The sequence below is a fragment of the Puma concolor genome, chromosome B2, assembly GCF_028749965.1.
Source record: "Puma concolor isolate L17-30 chromosome B2, mPumCon1.1.hap2, whole genome shotgun sequence".
Taxonomy (NCBI): Eukaryota; Metazoa; Chordata; class Mammalia; order Carnivora; family Felidae; genus Puma; species Puma concolor.
In genome coordinates this window covers 41,895,630-41,915,183 of record NC_141671.1, presented here as the reverse complement: position 1 = coordinate 41,915,183, position 19,554 = coordinate 41,895,630, and the positions used below count along the sequence as shown (strand labels likewise).

At 49.8% G+C, this 19,554-nt stretch overlaps 2 protein-coding genes across 2 annotated transcripts; one reads left to right on the top strand and one right to left on the bottom strand.

The window, feature by feature from the left end:
• Positions 1 to 2,902: 2,902 nt before the first annotated feature.
• PTCRA (pre T cell antigen receptor alpha) lies at positions 2,903 to 8,731 on the bottom strand. Its single transcript, XM_025925880.2, is given in 6 exon segments — positions 2,903 to 3,368; positions 3,371 to 3,490; positions 4,134 to 4,178; positions 5,031 to 5,351; positions 5,741 to 5,800; positions 8,579 to 8,731. Coding segments are annotated over 6 exon segments (1,068 nt in total). The 5' UTR covers positions 8,637 to 8,731; the 3' UTR covers positions 2,903 to 2,904.
• Positions 8,732 to 18,333: 9,602 nt separating this feature from the next.
• On the top strand, positions 18,334 to 19,207 carry PEX39 (peroxisomal biogenesis factor 39). Its single transcript, XM_086706901.1, has one exon. It carries the CDS (start codon positions 18,367 to 18,369, stop codon positions 18,625 to 18,627), a length of 261 nt encoding a protein of 86 aa, XP_086563027.1. The 5' UTR covers positions 18,334 to 18,366; the 3' UTR covers positions 18,628 to 19,207.
• Positions 19,208 to 19,554: the final 347 nt, after the last annotated feature.

Sequence of the window (19,554 nt, the reverse complement as noted above, 5' to 3'; positions counted from 1 at the left end):
GCCCTCAGAGCCGACGAAGGCCCGCGGACTACGCAGCCAATGGGTTTTCCGGGGCTTGCACCCCAGCGAATGGGAGGGCGATCTTTTTTCGGCCTCGACCAATGAAGAAACAGATGGTGTCCTCAGTGTCCTATGGCAGCATCTTACCCCACCCACTAACGGTGGCTCTGGAGCGGCTGGACGACCAGCACGCCGAGAGGGGAAGCTGTGGGCTAGGCCTGAAAGGGACGAGGTTGGGCTCGTCGGTCCTGCAAGAGGTGCAGAAGGCTGTCTTGACGGCCTTCGCCGCCGCCTTTTTACGCGTCACTTCCCTCCTGGGGTTGTAATGCAGCAAACACTTAAGTGAGCACCTGTTTTAAAATTTTATTATTATTATAGTTGTTGTTATTGTTGTAATTGCTAATCAGTGGTAGGCTGTGTAGGTGAGACCATGGCGACTCAGTCCCCAGCCTTCAAGCAGCTTTTTTAATGCCCAGTAATCCCAGCTTTGTCCCCCGAGAGCTAGAACAAATTACCTCCTCTCCAAGCCTGCCTTTCTTTTCTTTTCTTTTCCTTTCTTTCTTTCTTTCTTTCTTTCTTTCTTTCTTTCTTTCTTTCTTTCTTTCTTTCTTTCTTTCTTTCTTTCTTTCTTTTTCTTTTTTTCTTTCTTTCTTTTCTTTCTTTCTCTTTCTTTCTTTCCCTCCCTCCCTTCCTTTCTCTTGCCTCTTGCTTTTTTTCCTTCCTTCCCTCTCTCCCTTTTTTCTTTCTTTTTTCTCTTTTTTCCCCTTCCTTCCTGCCTTCCCTCCCTCCCTCCTTTTCTTTCTTCCTTTTTTTAATTTTTAAAGTAATCCCTACACCCAGCGTGGGGCTCGAACTCACAATCGCAAATTCAAGAGTTGGGTGCTCCATGGACTGAGCCAGCCAGGCACCCTGAGCCTCAGTTTCTATCTTTATGATGACAAAGGATGCTCCTAGCTGCTGTTAAAGACTTGCCTGTGGCTGGCAACCTCAAATAGGTTTGTGGAATTAAAGCTTATTAACAGATTGTAAAAAATTCACACTTTTTTTTTTATTAGTATGTAACCTTAGTTCTCTTTTCTACCCTATTATTTATTTCTTGGATTCTGAGCTCCTACAAAGCAGGGACTTGGCTAATGAACAATTGTATTTCCCTTCTGCCTCCCCAGCAACGACAGGGTACCCCACATAAGGAGATGCTCAGTGGGTTCCCATCTCCTCATCAAGAGGAGGACTTTCTGGGTCTTTGGGGCTGCTTCAGACTGCCCCTGAGCTCAGTGTCCTGTGGACACACACACATACCAAGGCTGCTTTTCTGGGAAGTTGTCTGCAAATTACACTTTTGTCTGCAAGGCTCTGTTCCCCAGTGCCCTATGTTTCCTTCCTAGATATTGGATATTTATATTATTTTATGAAGTCTTAGGACTGATACTCAGCCTTTTGACTTGTTATTTCCCGATTTTAGCTTCTTGCTCAAAACAATTGTGCAAGTGACAAGGCACTTTAGATACGAAGGGGCTGTGGTATGTATAATTCTATAGCACATAGGATCAGGACACCCTTCTGCAATGCTGCATCTTCTGTAGGCTTCTTAAGACTTGGGGAGACTCAGAGCCTGGCCAAGTCCAGTGATTTACCTAGGCCCAGAAACCCTCCTGGGAAATAATGTTAAGCCAGCCACAGTAGGCAACTGAGCCCGGGGCAGGGCAGGATTGGGGGATTGGAACTCAATGAGGAGGGGCGTTGAAGCTAAGGGAAGCTCTGATTCCAAAATGAACAAAAGGACGTCTGAAGGACATTTACTGAGGCACAAATCAGTTTGGCAGGAGCTCAGGGCCGGAAATGGACAGTGGCCGGAGAAAGTCTGAGGTTATGGCCAGACATGCCCTTGCCCCAACCCAGCCTAGCTTAGACTTCTTCTCAGTCTGTGTGTTGGGGAAGGAGCAAGCCATGTAGGGATGGTGGACGGATTTGTCCCCAGAAGTTGTGGGATACCCCTCCTTGAAGAATCCAAAAAGAGGCGGGAGTATCTCCTTACCGGCTGGTGAGAGATGAGCTGTGAGGCAGATAGTGAGGGTTTTCATGGAACAGTAGCTGAGAGGGCACAGAGGCTCAGGAAAGATGGAAATGTCACTGACACCATGTGTGTGTGTGGTGGTGGGGGGTGATGTTAGAGCATTTGCTAATACCACCTTGGGGGAAGAAAGACAAAGGTAGCACCACTTGTCCAGCAGACTGTCCTGTGCTGCCTAGGGGACACCTGGATTCACATGAAAGCACCCAGAGATTCCTGCGGGTGATTACTGGAGAGGAACCCCTGGAAAGACTGGATTTCCTGCCAGTGCTGGAGAAACAGAGGCCAGACACTCTACTGTGGGGGCCTCATATACTATCAGTGTAAGAATGCTCTTTAGGAAACAAAAAGACTCTTTAGTGCCTGGCTCAGGGTTGATGCTCAATGAATATTTGTTAAGTGAATAATGACCCTTAACTGATTAATAAGGTGTAAGTTTGTAATTAATATCCATGCTCTTGGCATTGTATATGATCCTGTTACCCTGGGATCCTGGCCCTGTTCATTTCTGTCAAGTCTGTACAAAACTTCACATCAGGCCCAGCACCCCACCTTCCTGGCTTCCTGGGCTCCTCGTCCTGACCTCTTGCAAAGGCTGGGTCAGGATGGGGAGACAGAGAGGGAGCCTCACCCCATGCCTGCCTGCGGAGAAGGAGACAGAGGTAGGACAGCATCTTCCCCAAACCCTGGCATCACTCTACAGTTCCCAGAGTCTCACCCTCAGGAAGCCCTCTTCCTCAAGGCAGCCCTCCCAGATTTCTGCTTCTTAAAAATCTGCCAAATCCCCTCCTCCCAGGGCAGACGTGAATTAAAATATGTTTCATTTGTCTATGTCATTTAAGTTCCCCTTTAATTGTTCTCAGTTCTCTGCACCTCAAGGGTCCCTGTACCTGTGGATCCCCGCCCTCAAGCGGCTCCCGGTCTGATGGGAGAGATACAGCCTTCTCCCTCAGAAGGCCCTCAATCCGAGGCGGGAGACAAACCCCAGCGCCGGAAATTTCCATCTGCAATAGGAGGCAGGTCACACACAAAGATTTCAAGGCTTGAGGCAGGAATTCAGGGTGACTCACGAGCACCAGGCCCAGGCTCGGTGGGTAGGGAGCGTCCCCTCCTCCCACACCGGGCTCCTGGACTCCCAGCCGAGAAGGCGGGGCTGCAGCGACAGGGTGAGCCCCGGGCCTGCCGTCCCCCCAGCACTGCGGCGAATCCAGGTGGCTGGAGCTGAAGGCTCTGCTGCGGGCGGAGGCTGCGGGAGACGGCGGGGCTCCAGGGGGGCCCTGGGGGGCGCGGGGAGCCCGGAGTCCCCCAGCGTGGAGGGCAGGGCACGGAGGCGGCTGCAGGTCAGGAGCACGTCAAACAGCAGCAGCTTGAAAAGCAGCAGTCGCAGCGCCCCCAGCCGCAGCGCCTGGCCCCGCGTCCCTGCGGGAGAGAGAAAAGCAGTTAGGGACCTGGAGGCCAGCGTCAGCCCCACCCGCAGGAGGGCGTTCTCTGGGGAAGAGGGGCCTTGTCCTCTGCCCTTGCCGTTCCTCCTCCCCGCCGTTCCCCAAAGCCAGGGCAAGTCCTCCCTGGTGTCTGACCTGAGCTCTAACTGGTAATAATAACGCACACCTTCCCAGCCTTCATTTTATCTTATTCCCCCCAAACCAGGGGGATGTAGGCCAGGCAGAAATTAGCATCTGATGCAGAGGCAAATAACCAGCTCCAAATGCTCTATGTGGTGAGGAAGTAGAACCTGACTCATGACTCTCTCTGCCTGTTGGGTGGTGGGACTATCACCCAGTCTCCCAAGGCTCTGACGCTGACACCATCCATCTGGGCTGCCCAAGGAGAGCTTTAAGGAGCCTCCCGTTAACTCTCACCTACACCTTCCAACTGGTGTCCAGGGAGTACTCTGGGGTCAGAGGACCCCCTCCCATTTACCCACAGGTAGACTCAAGCCCAGGCTTGCCAGTGCCCCAGCCCAGCAAGGCAGCCTCTTCAGGGAACACCACTAACCCCCCGCCCCGGCAGAGTGGAACCATCAGGCCAGACCCTAACAGAGCCCAAGATCCCCAGTACTCACCCCTGAGAGGCTCCCAGAGGCAGGTTCTGGCTGAGGAAGTCTCTCCTGCCAGTCAAGGAGAAGAGAATGAGTCTTTGGGGATGGGCTCTGCCCTCCACCCAAGCACTATGCTCCCAGCCTGGCACAGGGCAGCCATTCACGGCATGTTGGACAAATGAACCAGCAGTAGGAACCTGGGGCCCATTTGCTACGACTCCTCTCAGGGGCCCAGATCTCTCTCACTCCCCACGGTCGACTGTTCTGTGCCCAGGGGAGGCTGAGGTGCCTCAGCACTTTCAGACAAGAAATGGGTTTTCTTAACACCCTTCTTTTAAAGGTGGGAACTTTAGTCCACATTCCCGTTTGGAAGGTGACAAAACTGCCATAATCCAAAAAGAGGAAGTAAGTCACCTAGTAAAAATAATAGCTGGCTTTGGACATGTCACTTAGCTTCTCTGTGCCTGTAAGATTGGGAAAATAATATGGCCTAGTTTATGAATGTAAAGTGTTTGTAACAGTGCCTGTTGCAGGGTAAACAATAAGTAGATGAAAACATTTTGTTATTTAATTATTGCTTGGTCCTTATAGGTAGGGTGTCATATATAGGGCGATACAGATATTAACCCTAGGTAATAGGAGGGAGGAGGTATTACCTCTTGGAAGTCATGCATCAGAGCCTGGATTTGAAGGAGATATTTGAAGTCTGGATATTTGAAGGAGTTGCAAATCCAGGACTCAGGGCCCTGAGGTCACCCTGCTCTGATCCTACCCATCGTCACCTCATTCAGATGGTTGGCATGTGGACACCCTCCATGCCCCCATGGCCCGGAGCCTGCCCTGTCTCCCACCATATCCTGTTTCCAGGGTGTGTAGGGGAGGGGCAGGGAGCATCCACAGGGGCCCAGATGCCGTCCCTACCTGACAGCTGGAGGGGCCGTGTGCTCTGGCTGTGGTCGCCGGCCCCGGGCCCAGTGTGGCAAACCAAGTTTTCCCAGGCTGCCAGCTCCTCAGAGGGCAGGGAGAGCTGGGCCAAGCTAGTCCAGGTGCCATCAGCCTCTGGGGAAGGGCCGTAGGTGAAGGCGTCCAGCGAGCTGCCATTGCCAGCTGAGAACCAGATGGGGCTGTCAAGGCCAGGGGGTGCAACATCGAGGACCAGGCAGACCACCAGCGTCTGCTGCTTCCCATCCACCAGCAGCGTGATTGGTGGGGCCAGAGAGGGGAAGGGTGTGCCGCCCACACCTGTAAGAGAGCATGCACCTGTGGGGGGCTTGATCTGTCTGTGCCCTCCCAGGCCAGCACCTCATAATAGACTTCTGTCCTTCCATCTGGGTTTGCTTCCACCATCCATCTATCTTTCCACCCACTCATCCATCCCTCTCTTCTTGCATCTACCCATCGATTCATCCATGTTTTCCCCATCATCCGTCTTTCCTATACCTCTTCTACCGTCCATCTGTAGATCTGTCCATGCATCCGTGCATCCATGTATCCATCCTTCCCTCACCCAATATCTGGCATACTCTGTGCCAGGAACTGGGGATAAAACACTGGTGAAGACATTGTCCCTGCCCTCAAGGAACCTTTCCTATGGGAAAGATAGCAGGTGCATAAACACATTCTTATAATACCTTGTTGTGCCAGCCTCAGGAGAGTGGTTACCGCTGGGGAGGAAGGGAAGGAAATAAGATCTGGAATGAGATCAAAGAGGGCTCCGAATGTATCTGTAACTTTTTGTTTCTTTTATCTGATTCAAATATGGCAAAATTTTAACTATTTGTTAATCTCAGTGGAATATGCAGAGGTGTTTGTTGCCCTATTCTCTGTTCTTTTCTGTAGGTCTGTAGTATTAAAAATATTTTTTAATGTTTATTTATTTTTGAGAGAGAGAGACAGACAGACAGGCAGCATGAGCAGGGGAAGGGTGGAGAGAGAGGAAGACACAGAATCCTAAGCAGGCTCCAGGCTCTGAGCTGTCAGCACAGAGCCCGATGCGGGGCTCGAACTCACAAACCATGAGATCATGACCTTAAGCTGAAGTTGGACACTTAACTGACTGAGCCACCCTGGCGCTCCAGTCTGTTGTATTTTTTAGAAAGATTTTATTTTTAAGTAATCTCTACATACAACGTGGGGTGGGACTCAAACTCACAACCCTGAGACCAAGAGTCGCATGCTCTACCAACCTAGCCAGCCAGGTGCCCCTATAATATTTTTTAAAGAGCTTGGTCAGACATAATTTATGTATTATACAATTCACCTATTTCAAGTGTCTGTATTATTTCATAGTTAAAAAATCAAAAATAGGGGTGCCTGGGTGGCTCAGTTGGTTTAAGCATCCAACTCTTGATTTTGGCTCAGGTCATGATCCCAAGGTCGTAGGATTGAGCCCCGAGTCGGACTCCACACAGACTATGGAGTCTGCTTAAGATTCTCTCTCTCTCTCTCTCTCTCTCTCTCTCAATCTTCCCCTCTTCCCCTCCCCCACTTGCTCATGCAAGTTTTTTTTTCTCTCAAAAAAAAAAAGTCACATGGGTACTGCAAACATCTGTCCTATATTTTCTGGGATAGTCTTGATTTTCTACAATCTTATATTTTTCAGTGAAGGTGACAATATATATAACGACCAAAATGTTATTCTTGAATAGTTGGATATCTTTTCATATAAATAAAATCTCAAACGTTAAAACCCACAAATTTACCCCATGAGTTAAATGCAGCCAAGCTAAAGAAATTCCCCAGGGCACAGGAAGAGACACCAGAGAATCTTGTGGGGAGGTCAGAGTGGGGGGGTGCTCAGGGAAGGTTTCTTAAAGGTCAAAGAACTGATCTGGAAGCATGTGGAAGGTAAGTAGCCTACTCAGGATTGGAACTCAGGTCTCTTTGACTCCTGCTCCCATAGACCCGCCCCACTTGGAAGGGTGACTAAGATTTTGCTACATGGCACAGTGGATCAAGCCTGGGACATGGCCTCAGACAGAGTTGGTTTGACTCTTGGCTGGTCCACTTAATTTACTGAGTCTTGAATGCACCAATATAATAAACTTAAAAACACCAGCCCAGTAAAATTGTTGTGAAGAATAAAGGTCATGAATGTCAAACACCTTGGCAGAAAAGTATTAGTATTATTTTATCAATACTAATATTAATAAGGCATGGCAAACAAAAGGAACAGAGAAAGCCGAAAGTGAGCTCCTGAGCCTGTCCAGTTGTACAGATAGAGACACTCCCCCAGGTTGAGTTTAGCATGTGCCTCCTCCATGAAGCTGCCCAGGATTGCTCCTCCTCAGCCTGGCTGCTTCCTTCCCAGACCTTTTGCCATGGGCTCTCCCTGCTTCACATGGATATGGTTAATCTCCCTAGCAAGAGACAGCTTATGAAAATACTAGAAGCCAGCTTTAGATCAAGAAGATGCGGGGGCGCCTGGGTGGCTTGGTTGGGTAAGTGTCTGACCCTTGATTTTAGCTCAGGTCATAATCTCACGGTTCTTGAGATCGAGCCCAGCATCAGCCTCCTTGCTGATGTTGTGGAGCCTGTTTGGGATTGTCTCTGTCTTCCGCTCTCTGCCCCTCCCCTGCCTGCTAGCGCATGCTCTCTCTCAAAATAAATAAATAAAACTTTTTAAAAAATTTTAAAAAGAAGATGCCCTGACTCAGAGATCAAGACCTTTCCCCACCACATAACATGTAAACATGCACATACTTCTATATGGGATTCTATCCCCTAAGTTTGTTTGTTTGTTTGTTTGTTTGTTTAGAGAGGAGGGGCAGAGAGAGTGGGAGAGAGAGAATCCCAAGCAGGCTCTGCACTGTCAACATGGAGCCTGACTCGGGTCTCCAATGCATGAAACGTGAGATCATGATCTGAGCCAAAATCAAGAGTTGGACACTTAACCAAATGAGCCTCCCAGGCGCCCCAGAATTCTCTCCCCTAAACACAAGTCCTTTGGCTCCATTCTTGATCTTTGAGGAACTGAGGGTAATACCCTTGGGAAGTCACTGGGGTCTTGGGATCTCTCCTGAGAACTCACAAAGAAGGGGGAGCAGGGATGAACCTGAGGCATTCTGAGTCCTTTTGGAATAGGGTACTGTTGAGGGCAGGAGTCCAGGACAGGAAGGACAGGAGGGGATCTCACAATGCCGCCCATGTCCCAGCCCTGGCTACCCCATCCCCACCCTCCCTGGATGCCCATCCAGCTTGTTCTTATTATCTACTTCCAAGAAGTGACTGCCCTACTACCAACACTGTGGACTCCAGGGAACAGGAGTTGGAGTCCCAGAGAGAGGTAGCTGGAAGGTGAATACTGTGGGGAAGGGAGTGGTGGGCTTATGGTGAGACCCTTCCCAGGGACCCCACATAGGTCTGTCCTGCCTCCCCACATCCCACCCACACCCAAGGAGGTCAGGAGCTAGGGAGTGGGCTTGGGCAAACGAATGGGGCCCAGAGAGGGATGCAGGGAGGGGGCTCACCTATGGGCAGAGCTGGACACCCGAAGGCCAGGAGAAGCAGCAGCCAAGTCCTGGCCATGGCCCACCTGAGAAGAGGCAGGACTCAGCTGCAGACTGTGGGCTGCGGGAGGAGGTGCCCGCAAGACTGCCTCCCAGGCCACAGGCCCAGCTGCACCTCAGCTGCTCCACCACGGAGCCGTTTCCCCAGTGAGGGCCCCTCCCACTGCCACCCTGGCCCCCAAACCCAATCCTCTCTCAGGCGCCAGGGAACTCAAGGTGCCTCTCCCACAGCCTACTCCCTCCCATCTGAAGAGCACCTCACGGTCTGCAAAGTCTTTTCCCACTCACTGGCCCTGCCATCTACAGGATACAGAGCACCAGGCAGTATTCAAGGCCTTGCATTCAACACTTCATTCTGTCCAGCCAACCGCTCTAAGTTCCATTTCACAGGTGAGGCAGCTGAGGCTCAGAGAGGTTGAGTGACCTGCTCAAGGTCACACAGCTGGCAGGTGGCAGAGCCGGGGCTTGGACGGTTTCCTGATGGCTGACCTCACTGTAGCCAAAAAACCCAATATACTTATTTCAGTGTTGTTACAACATCCCGCCCCCGCCACGTTTAAAAATAGAATTTAGTTTTTAGAACAGTTTCAGATTCACAGTGATATTGAGGGGAAATTTCAGAGATTTCATGAATATTCCCTGCCTGTTACATTGACTACCTTAAAAAAAAAATTTTTTTTTAATGTTTGAGAGAGAGAGAGAGAGAGAGAGAGAGTGCAAGTGGGGGAGGTACAGAGAGAGAGGAAGACCCAGAACCCCAAGCAGGCCTCAGGGTCCAAGCTGTCAGCACATAGGCCGACGCAGGGCTCAAACTCACAGACCATGAGATCATGACCTGAGCCATAGTCGGCTGTCCAACCGACTGAGCCAACCAGGCACCACTCATCGAATCTGTTTTAAGAATAAACTCTTGGGGCGCCTGGGTGGCGCGGTCGGTTAAGCGTCCGACTTCAGCCAGGTCACGATCTCGCGGTCCGTGAGTTCGAGCCCCGCGTCAGGCTCTGGGCTGATGGCTCAGAGCCTGGAGCCTGTTTCCGATTCTGTGTCTCCCTCTCTCTCTGCCCCTCCCCCGTTCATGCTCTGTCTCTCTCTGTCCCAAAAATAAATAAACGTTGAAAAAAAAAATTAAAAAAAAAAAAAAGAATAAATTCTTTAGGGGCACCTGGGTGGCTCAGTCTGTTAAGCGTCCAACTTCTGCTCAGATCATGACCTCAGGGTTCATGGGTTCTGGTCCCATGTCAGTCTCTGTGCTGACAGCTCAGAGCCTGGAGCCTGCTTCAGATTCTGTCTCTGTCTCTCTCTGCCCCTCCCCAACTTGTGCTCTGTCTCTCTCTCAACAATAAATAAACATTAAAAAAGAAGAAGAAACTCTTTTGGGGCACCTGACTGGCCCAGTCAGTAGAGCAGTGACTCTTCATCTCCTTGATCTCCGGGCTGTAAATTCAAGCCCAGGTTGGGTGTAGAGATTATTTAAAATGAAATCTTAAAAAACAAAACAAAACAAAACAAAACAAAACAAAAAACCCTCTTCATAAATGCCATTTTCAGTGACTCTACTAAATTTTAGCTATAGCTGTCATTTTAACCCCGAAACTTCACATCTAGGTATATACCCTAATGAAATAATAAGGAGTCAGTCATTATAAGACAAAGATTTATGCACAAAAATTTTCTTTGAAGTAGTAGTATATGTAAAAAGCAAGAGAAATTGGAAACAGTGTAATTGTTCAACGCTACGCTAGGGGAAGGGCCAAATGAATTAATGCTTGGTGTACCTGTATTAGTGAATATTATGCAGCAGCTTTTTTTTTTTTTTTTTAAGTTTTATTTTTTATTTATTTTTGAGGGAGAGCAGGCACGCGCAAGAGAGACGGGGGAGAAGGGGCAGAGAGATGGGGGAGGGGCAGAGTGCCAGAGGGAGAGAATCCAAGCAAGGTCCACACAGGAACCCAACTCGAGGCTGGATCTCATGAACTGTGAGATAATGACCTGAGCGGAAGTCAGAGGCTTAACTGGCTGAGCCATCCAGACGCCCCCAACACATCTGTCTTTCCTAATGGGATTTATCTCACGGTTTTTTTTTTTTTTTAATGTTTATTTACGTATTTTGAGAGAGAGAGTGAGAGCACTAGCAGGGGAGGAACAGAGAGAGAGAGAGAGAGAATCCCAAGAAGGCTCCCCGCTATCATTGCGATGTGGACATGGGGCTGTCTCCCACAAACCATGAGATCATGACCTGAACACAAATCAAGGGTACCCCGCTCAACCCAACCCACTCAGCCACCCAGGCGCCTTCCTCATCCCTTTTAAGCCTAGAAAGTCCTCGCCCTTCTACAGAACGGATACATTCTCCCTTCTACTGTCTTTTTGTGCGTGTGTAGTTTAATCCCCAATCCCCCATCACCATTTAACTCTATCAGGAATTAATTTCGGTGTATGATAGAAGACATGCATCTAAATTTCATCCCCCCCGCCCCCCCAGCGCTAATCGGTTATCCCAGGATATCGATTACTTGCGAGGATATCGATTACTATCCCAGGATATGGATTATCCCTATTACTTGCGAGACATTCTCTATGTTAATATCTTTTATGTTGGAGGGTTTATTTCTTCTTGGTTCTCAGGATTCTTTATTCTGGTTCCAGCCTCACCCCATTTCCGTCGGGATGGTTGCTTTAATAGTCCTGTCTATTGCACCCTCCGACGTCCCGCCCCCTTTCCTCAGGGAGGCCTGGAGGCCAGGGGCGCCAATTGTTCCCAGGCGCAGCCCGAGCCCAGGTGCCCACGGTCTGCGCGGGCTCCCGCTGGGAGGGGGAGGGGGCGAGGGCGGGGAGGAGGCAGGTGTCCCTAACGACTCTCCTGCCTTCCAGCCTGGGGAGGTGCTGGCCCGGGCTCCGTTACCACATTACAGATGGGGAAGGAGCCCTCTGGCCTCTTTAGGGTTTTAAGACCTTCCCAGGAACGGGGAGGCAGAAGACCCCTTGTGCCAGCCGCCTACCTTGCCGGCTGGAACCATCTCCTGCTGCTCAGCTACCCTCCCACCGGCCCACTCCCAGCTCCGGGCTACAGGTCTCATCCCCAAAGCACTGCAAGCTTTCCTTGCCCGCTGTCACATAGGTAGGTATCCTCCTTCCAGAAGCGCCAAGAATCTCCCTCTGCGGGCACAGTCTTGCGGGTCCTAAAGACGCCCTTGCCCAGGGCTGTGAGGATGTCCTGACATGCTGGGGTTGGATCTCAGAGCTCCTCTGAGAGAAATCCTTCTCTGAGCTCCTCACTTGGGATTAAACTTGGCCATTTGCTGACCTGCCTACTAAGAGCCAGGTCCTATTCACAGACCTCTCCTTAAATCCCCACAATCACCCCATCAGGTGTTCTCATCCCTGTTTCCAGCTGGGGAAACTGCGACTCTGAAAAACGAAGTTCCGAGGATCCCCTAGCAGCAAGTGGTGGAACTGGGATTTCACTCTAGGGATGTGTTCACAGGAGTCTCTCCAGGGCTCTTCATCCAAGGTTGTCCGATAGGAGTACCCATCTGAGTGCCTGGCACAGCAGATGATCTCTCCCTCTCTCCCCTTTTTTTCATATATACACATAGAAAACCAAGGGCTCTTCTAAACTGGGATGAGCCACATAGGCTATGAAAAAGAAAATGAAGGAAAAGCAGCAGTGCTTATTAGACAAAGACCGCCGCTATTCACCAAGCGGTTACCGATTGTAAATCTGACATATCCAATTAGAAGGCTGCAGTCAGAGGGCCAGATCAGGATGTGTGTGTGCTGAAGTAGCAAGTAGAAGTGTCTTCCAGTTAATACTGACAGGGGCACCTATTTCATTGATCAAATAAAAAGTCCTACAGTGATAGGTATAATACAAAATAAAAATCACCTGAAAGTTCAGTAACAAGGAAGGAGCTAAATAAACCAGAGTGGCTCTCTAGGATGAAATACTATGCAGGCCTCAGAATATCCTCGTATTGCAAACCACTTCTTGGTGTCTGTTTGATGCCAGGAATTGGGGCTGGGGATGAGACAAAAAGAGCTACTCCCACCAGTCAAGGAAGGAGACAGGCTCATAAACAGACAAGGGACTTGGAGTGTAACAGATGTCATGACTGGTGTGTGCGTGTGTGTGTGGGGGGTCCCGGGAGAGGGAGATCATCCTTTCTGGAGCTGATGTGAGCCTTAGGAAGAATGATTTAGAAGATACTTGAGCTAAGTCTTGATTCTTTCCGAAGAGGTTGTAATGACACGGGGAAATGTTTCAGTTATTATGTTAATTAAAATTTTTTTTTAATGTTTATTTATTTTTGAGAGAGAGAGAGAGAGAGAGGAAGGGCCAGAGAGAGAGGGAGACACAGAATCCGAAGCAGGCTCCAGGCCCCGAGCTGTCAGCACAGAGCCAGATGCGGGGCTCGAACTCACGGACTGCGAGATCATGACCCTGAGCTGAAGTTGGCCACTTAATGGACTGAGCCCCCAGACACCCCTATGGTGTTAATTTTTTTTTTTAATTTTTTTTTTCAACGTTTATTTATTTTGCGGACAGAGAGAGACAGAGCATGAACGGGGGAGGGGCAGAGAGAGAGGGAGACACAGAATCGGAAACAGGCTCCAGGCTCTGAGCCATCAGCCCAGAACCCGACACGGGGCTCGAACTCACGGAGCGCGAGATCGTGACCTGGCTGAAGTCGGACGCTTAACCGACTGCGCCACCCAGGCGCCCCTGGTGTTAATTTAAAGAGGATTAAAAGATGCACAGGTAGCACGATCTGACGTTCGTGGAGCCACCACACCAGCTTTGGCTTGCTTGACACCAAGTTTAATTTATAGGAGAAAGAGCTTAGAAACGTTTATCATGTGTAAACTATTGTTATTTTGGTTTTTCTGCTGCTCGCTGCCCAGACAATTCTAACTAAAATATGTACTTTATATCCCAGGGTCCTAGCAGGAACACAGATGGGTATTTTGAAGATGTTAGCTACCTCCAGTGTTCTTTACATAAGTTAGCAGGGGAAATTGGGGGGTACAAGGCCTAAGTTGAAATCACACCTGCCTGCTTTCACTCCAGTGACACATTCTTCTTATCCTTTTTGCCAGCACCAGGTTCCTTACCTGGTGGGTGACTCAAACCTTTACTCCTATAGGGTCTGAGTCCTTGGTGGTCTTGACTTTGTTGGGTTGCTGAAGTTTTCGGGACCACTGGTTGGGAGGATTTAAAAAAAATTTTTTTTTAATGTTTATTTTTGAGAGAGACAGAGACAGAATGCAAGTGCGTTAGGGGCAGAGGGAGAGGGAGACATGGAATCCGAAGCAGGCTCCAGGCTCTGAGCTGTCAGCACAGAGCCCGATGCAGGGCTCGAACTCACAGACCGTGAGATCATGACCTGAGCCGAAGTCAGGCGCTCAACTGACTAAGCCACCCAGACGCCCCGGGAGGGTTATTAAGAGACACCTCAGTGACTCCTCTGGGCTCCAGATCTAGCCCCATCTCTATTATGCAGTAGCAACCTAATTTTCTCTAGTAATTGGGCTTCACCAACCGAGACATTAGAGAGGCGCCTTTCTCTGCCTATTGGATCAGTAGCAGGAGAAACCAAAATGGCCAGGGCCATCTCAGCTTTCAAGTCATCAGTTCTATGATTGTCGTATGGTGGGAAGTGTTTCTCTCTGGGGTTCTAGAATCACCACGCCCTCTGAGTCCATTCCATTATTGGAATGGGAAGCAAAAATTCTTCTGGTAGGTTATAGACTTTAGGTGTAATAGTGAGGAGGCTCTGACTACCCCTACCTCTTGGTTATATATGACCATGTATGGTTATGGTTTAAGGAAACACTGCATCGGGTAGGATAGCCCCTGCACCTTGCAAAGTGTGGTTTCTCAGCTATGCTCCAAATGAGCCTTCAGCAGGCCAATCCACCATTCTCTCTTGCCTGCTGCTTTGAGGTCATGGGGCACACGGTAAGATCAGTGAATTCCTTGGGAGTGAGCTCATTTATACATTTCCTTGGCAATGAAATGTGAGCCCTGGTTGGAGGCGATTTTGTGTGGAATGCCATGGTGATGGGTAAGGTATTCTGTCCATCAGAATACCTGATGCTGACAGAATAGTGGTGCTGACAGAAGACTGTAGGCAGAGGAGGTGAATTCATACCTGGAATATGTGTCTGTTCTCATGAGGATAAAGCACATGGAGTCCTTCCATGCTAGGAGGGCCCAGTCAAATCAGCCTATAAACAGGTGAGAATGGTACCCAGTCAGGGACTCAGCATGCGGCTGTAAGTAGGATGGACATTCAGCTCTGGTCACAGCCAGATTAGCCTCAGAGAAGGGAAGACTATTACTGAACCAAAGCATAGCTTCCATCCCTGCCACCATGAGTCCACTGAACAAGGCCTAACGTGCCTGGGGAAAGAGGGTCCACAGGACTGTCATTATGTCCAACGGGAAGACCATTCTTTCCCATGTCTTAATGTGGGGTATTATGGCTACCTTTCCTTTGGCTGTTAAACATTGCCACCTGGCCTTTACGCTACCAGGATACCATTGTTTCCACTGAGATCACGGAATCCAGTTCTACTGATTCATCCAGCACCCCCCACTAGCATCTCCAGCCTACAGAGGACAGCCATTAGAGCAAGTCAAGGATGTGGGTGACTCTCACCAATGCATTTATCTCCCTCTTCCTTTCCTTCCTTCCTTCCTTCCTTCCCTTCCTTCTTTCTTCTTTCTTTTTCTTTTTCTTTCTTTCTTTCTTTCTTTCTTTCTTTCTTTCTTTCTTCCTTCCTTCCTTCCTTCCTTCCTTCCTTCCTTCCTTCCTTCCGAGTAAACTCTGTGCCCAACACGGTGCTCAAATTCTTGACTCCGACATCAAGAGTTGCATGCTCTACTGACTGAGCCAGCCAGGCACCCCTCACCAATGAATTTCTTAATGCTTTGGCAAAGAGGTGTTTTCCAGACCCCCTTAAAATATGTCTTGAGGGGTGGCTAAGCAGGTTGCACATAATAAATCCAATGTGGCATGCCCACCTCTCTGAGATTTTGGATTCTTTCCTTTACATTATGCCAGGGAAATTCTGGCATTTCAAGTTTACTAACTATAGGCTACCATTAAATCCAGGCTTTAATTAACCAACCTCATAGACTATTTATGCCTCTCCCAGGTGCTTGAGCCAACACATTAAATCCCAAATCCTGGATGAGCATCCATGGACTTGAGTTTGGGCAAACTGAACCTGACATTCCACCCTCCTGGGTCTATTTCCCTTAGAACCCATTCCCACACATATTGCTGTGGCTCCTGCCAAGACAGTTTAGCAAGATCTGTAATTCCTTCTGTCTGGGCGTCCTCCTCTCAGTGTGGGCCTTGTGCTTCTCTGCCCAGGCTGTTCTGGGATCTGATTTGACAAGGGCCAGGGAAGACTGGAGGTGGGGAGAGTCCTGAAGCTGATGTCTGGGGAGACGGAAGCCAGTGTCTGCCCAAATGTCCCCATTTCATCTCAGAGTCCCTCGGTGCCCTTATGTTAGCATATTCTTATGCTGCCCTAGAGGGCTGAGCACTTAATTAGCACCACAACTTGGCAACCCCTACAATGACATCCCGGTGCCCATCCTCAGCCATGTGGGCTCATTTTGCCTATAGGGGATGAGGGACCCCTCCAAGGTGCCATCAAGGTGTCCTGATTCCACACTCGCATTTCCTGTCAGACATTGATAATTTCCAGTTTTCTCCCTGTGGCCATGAGAAGCCACACGAGGCCACACCATAGTGAAGAAGAGCCACAGCTATTTGTTCTGCCATCTCCCTCCCTCAACAATGCAGTATTATCCACTTCACCCCTGCCACCCCCCACCCCTGCCCAAGGATAATTTGAGTAATGGTGACACCTGTGCATGCAGTGAATCATCTGGGTGTTCTTCCCCCGCTGCAAAGAGGCTTCCCCTGTGCTCTGAATTTATGATCAGTCCAATCTCAGTATTCTATCTGAGGCTGTTCCTGGAGCCAGTTCCTTTATTGGTGAGTGTGGACAGGAAACAGAGGACACACATGTATTGGATAATTTGAGGAGAATTTAATAAAGGGACTATTTACAGAGGGTGGAAGGGTGAAGGGAAATCCCAAGTGATAATGCAGTGCCTGGAACTGGTAACAGGCCTGAAGAGGTGAGGAGAGCAATGGCAGGGCCCTAAAACCAGAAACCAGGACCCTGCAGCCAGTGGGAATCCTGGGGGGAGAGAAACTGAGGAATAAATACCCTGGCCTCCTTCTCCTTCTCCTTCTTTCTTCTCCTGCTCACTCCCACCCCTCCACCCCCACCCCCACCCCCACCCCCGCATTTGCCAAACCCCAAAGCCTATTGCAATGTCTGTAGATGTCAGTGTGATGGAAGCTGGGTGGACAAGGGTGGAGAGAGGACCTGGAGGGGCCACAGAAGAGAGTCAGCATAGCCACCCACCTAGTTAGAATATTAATAACCATCTTTGTGGGCATCACAGAGACATTTATGATGTTGCCATTTATAAAGCATCCAGGCAGTCATTTGCAGAATGTCTCTCACTTTGCTTTGCTCATTTCTTCAAGATTAGATTCAGAGTGAACCTTTTGGGCAGGAATACTACAGAAGAGATGTATTATTCCTACACCCATAGTGTCCTTCTCAGTGCATCACATCAGGAGATACATGGCGCCAGCTTGTTCTATTAGTAGTTAGACTTTGATTACATGATGAAGACAGTGTTTGCCAGATCAGGCTAGCTTTCGATAAACTTACAAACCTGAGAATTGTTTGTACTAACTTTCTGAGCAGCCAGAGGGACTGTAGCACACCTGACCTGCCTTCATCTTCTCTCATCCCCTCTGGGAACACCAGGAATAGAGTCTTGATGGTAGGAAATGGGGAGAGAGTGTCAAGACTTTCTAGTGCTGTCACTTGTTCCCAGTTCTCCTGAGGTCACTGGAAATCTGTCCACAGCTATTTTCTGTCTGGAGCTGCGGAGTCCGGTGTGGAGAAGATCCCCCTTGCCACAGGTCTCTACAGGTGTAGGTGCGCATTTCTGCGCATGTGGGAAAATAAGTTTGAACTCCAAGGTCCGGCGGGCTCAGTCGGAGGACCATGTGACATTTGATCTCGAGCCCCAAGAGATTACTTAAGAAAAAGAAAAAGAGGGGCGCCTGGGTGGCGCAGTCGGTTAAGCGGCCGACTTCAGCCAGGTCACGATCTCGCGGTCCGTGAGTTCGAGCCCCGCGTCGGGCTGTGGGCTGATGGCTCAGAGCCTGGAGCCTGTTTCCGATTCTGTGTCTCCCTCTCTCTCTGACCCTCCCCTGTTCATGCTCTGTCTCTCTCTGTCCCAAAAATAAATAAACGTTGAAAAAAAAAATTTAAAAAAAAAGAAAAAGAAAAAAAGGAAACAGGTATGTGCACCTTCCTATGCATGTGTGCCAAATTGGGTCTTTTTGTCCGCATCAGCGTGTCTACATGCACGGCCCATTCTGTGCAAGCCTTCAAGTTCCTTCTAAAGCATTCATTGCACGTTGCAGGCTCTGGTGTGGGCTAAGGGTGTGTGTGTGTGTGCGCGCGCGCGCGCGTGTGTGTGCGCGCGCGCGCGTGCGCGAAGCGTTTCTGCGCGGAGCAGGTCGCAATTCTCAAGTGCTCCCCCCTTTCTGGGCCGGCTTGGTATGGTCTGCGAGCTCCTCTACATTTCCTCCGACGGTGGTTGCACCCACCTCACCCGGAAGTGCTTGCCCGCACGCATGTCAGGCTTGCCCCCCGGCATGGAGCAGCACAGCGGTCGGGTCTGCCCTGACCCGGGCCCGCCGCCCGCGGAGTCGGCCCCCGCCTCGGTGACCCTGGAGCAGCTCCTGCAGCTGGTCCAGGAGGGCCGGGAGCTCCCGGGCCTGGAGAGGCGCTGCATCACGGCGACCCACGGCGAACCCACGGCGCCCCGGCTCCCGCGGAGGCCCAAGCCCTGGGAGGCCTCGGGGTCGGCTGAGGCTCCCGCGCCGCCGCCGTAGCCCCGGGAACCCAGATCCCGTCGACCTCGGGTCCCGGTAGAAGAACGCCTGGAGGGGCCCGGCTCGGCGGAGTCAACGACTGCGCCTTCCTGACGGCACGTAGTGGGTTCCTGAGGCTCGTAGTCCTTTGCCTTTTAGACCTGGAGAGCGTGACTCTGTTCATAAATTCGGACCTTGGATGCTGGCCACGGTTATCTTTTATGCATTCGCCCCCGACCTGTCTCAGCTGAACTTAAGCCTCCTGGGAGAGTCATTGGAGTTGTCTTGTATCCGAGTATTTCTGGACCAAGATCCTCATTTTAAAAATCCGGTTTCGGCCCTTACAGATGATTGAAACAGATCTCATACTTTTTACTCTCTGCGATGCATAGATGTGCCTTCATTTTTAAAATGCTACTGAGGACACACTAACGGGGTCTGACCCACTGAGAACAATTTCGTTAGTAATGTAGGAAAACGTCAGTGTTTATCTCCCGGTTCAGCTAATTCTTGTGAGTTGGGCAAATGAACTTGGGATTCAAGAGGTGTTGATCTTAGCCATTCTCCAGGTCAGCAGCTAATAAAAGGTTTAATGATTAAACTTGGCCCTGGAATGACTTCAAAGATACATTAGACCAACAAAATCCTAAAGCGTTAAAAGAAAAGCCAGTCAACAAAAAACTAGAACCTTTGGCTCTGGGAACCAGTTGGGTCACGATAGAAGCTTAGAACAGAGGGAGAGCTCCTACGACTACTTTCTGAAGTCTCTAAGTAGGCGGGCCATGTGGCTTACTGCTCCTACTCTTGCTTACTGAAACTAAGGTTTTTGTTTTCCCTACATCTAGAACATATATGTGGTGTATGTTGATAGTTTTGTATGTTGACAGCCATGAACAATTCACAGTTAGCATACGCTATCTACAAATCATACGACTAATTTTTCCCAGA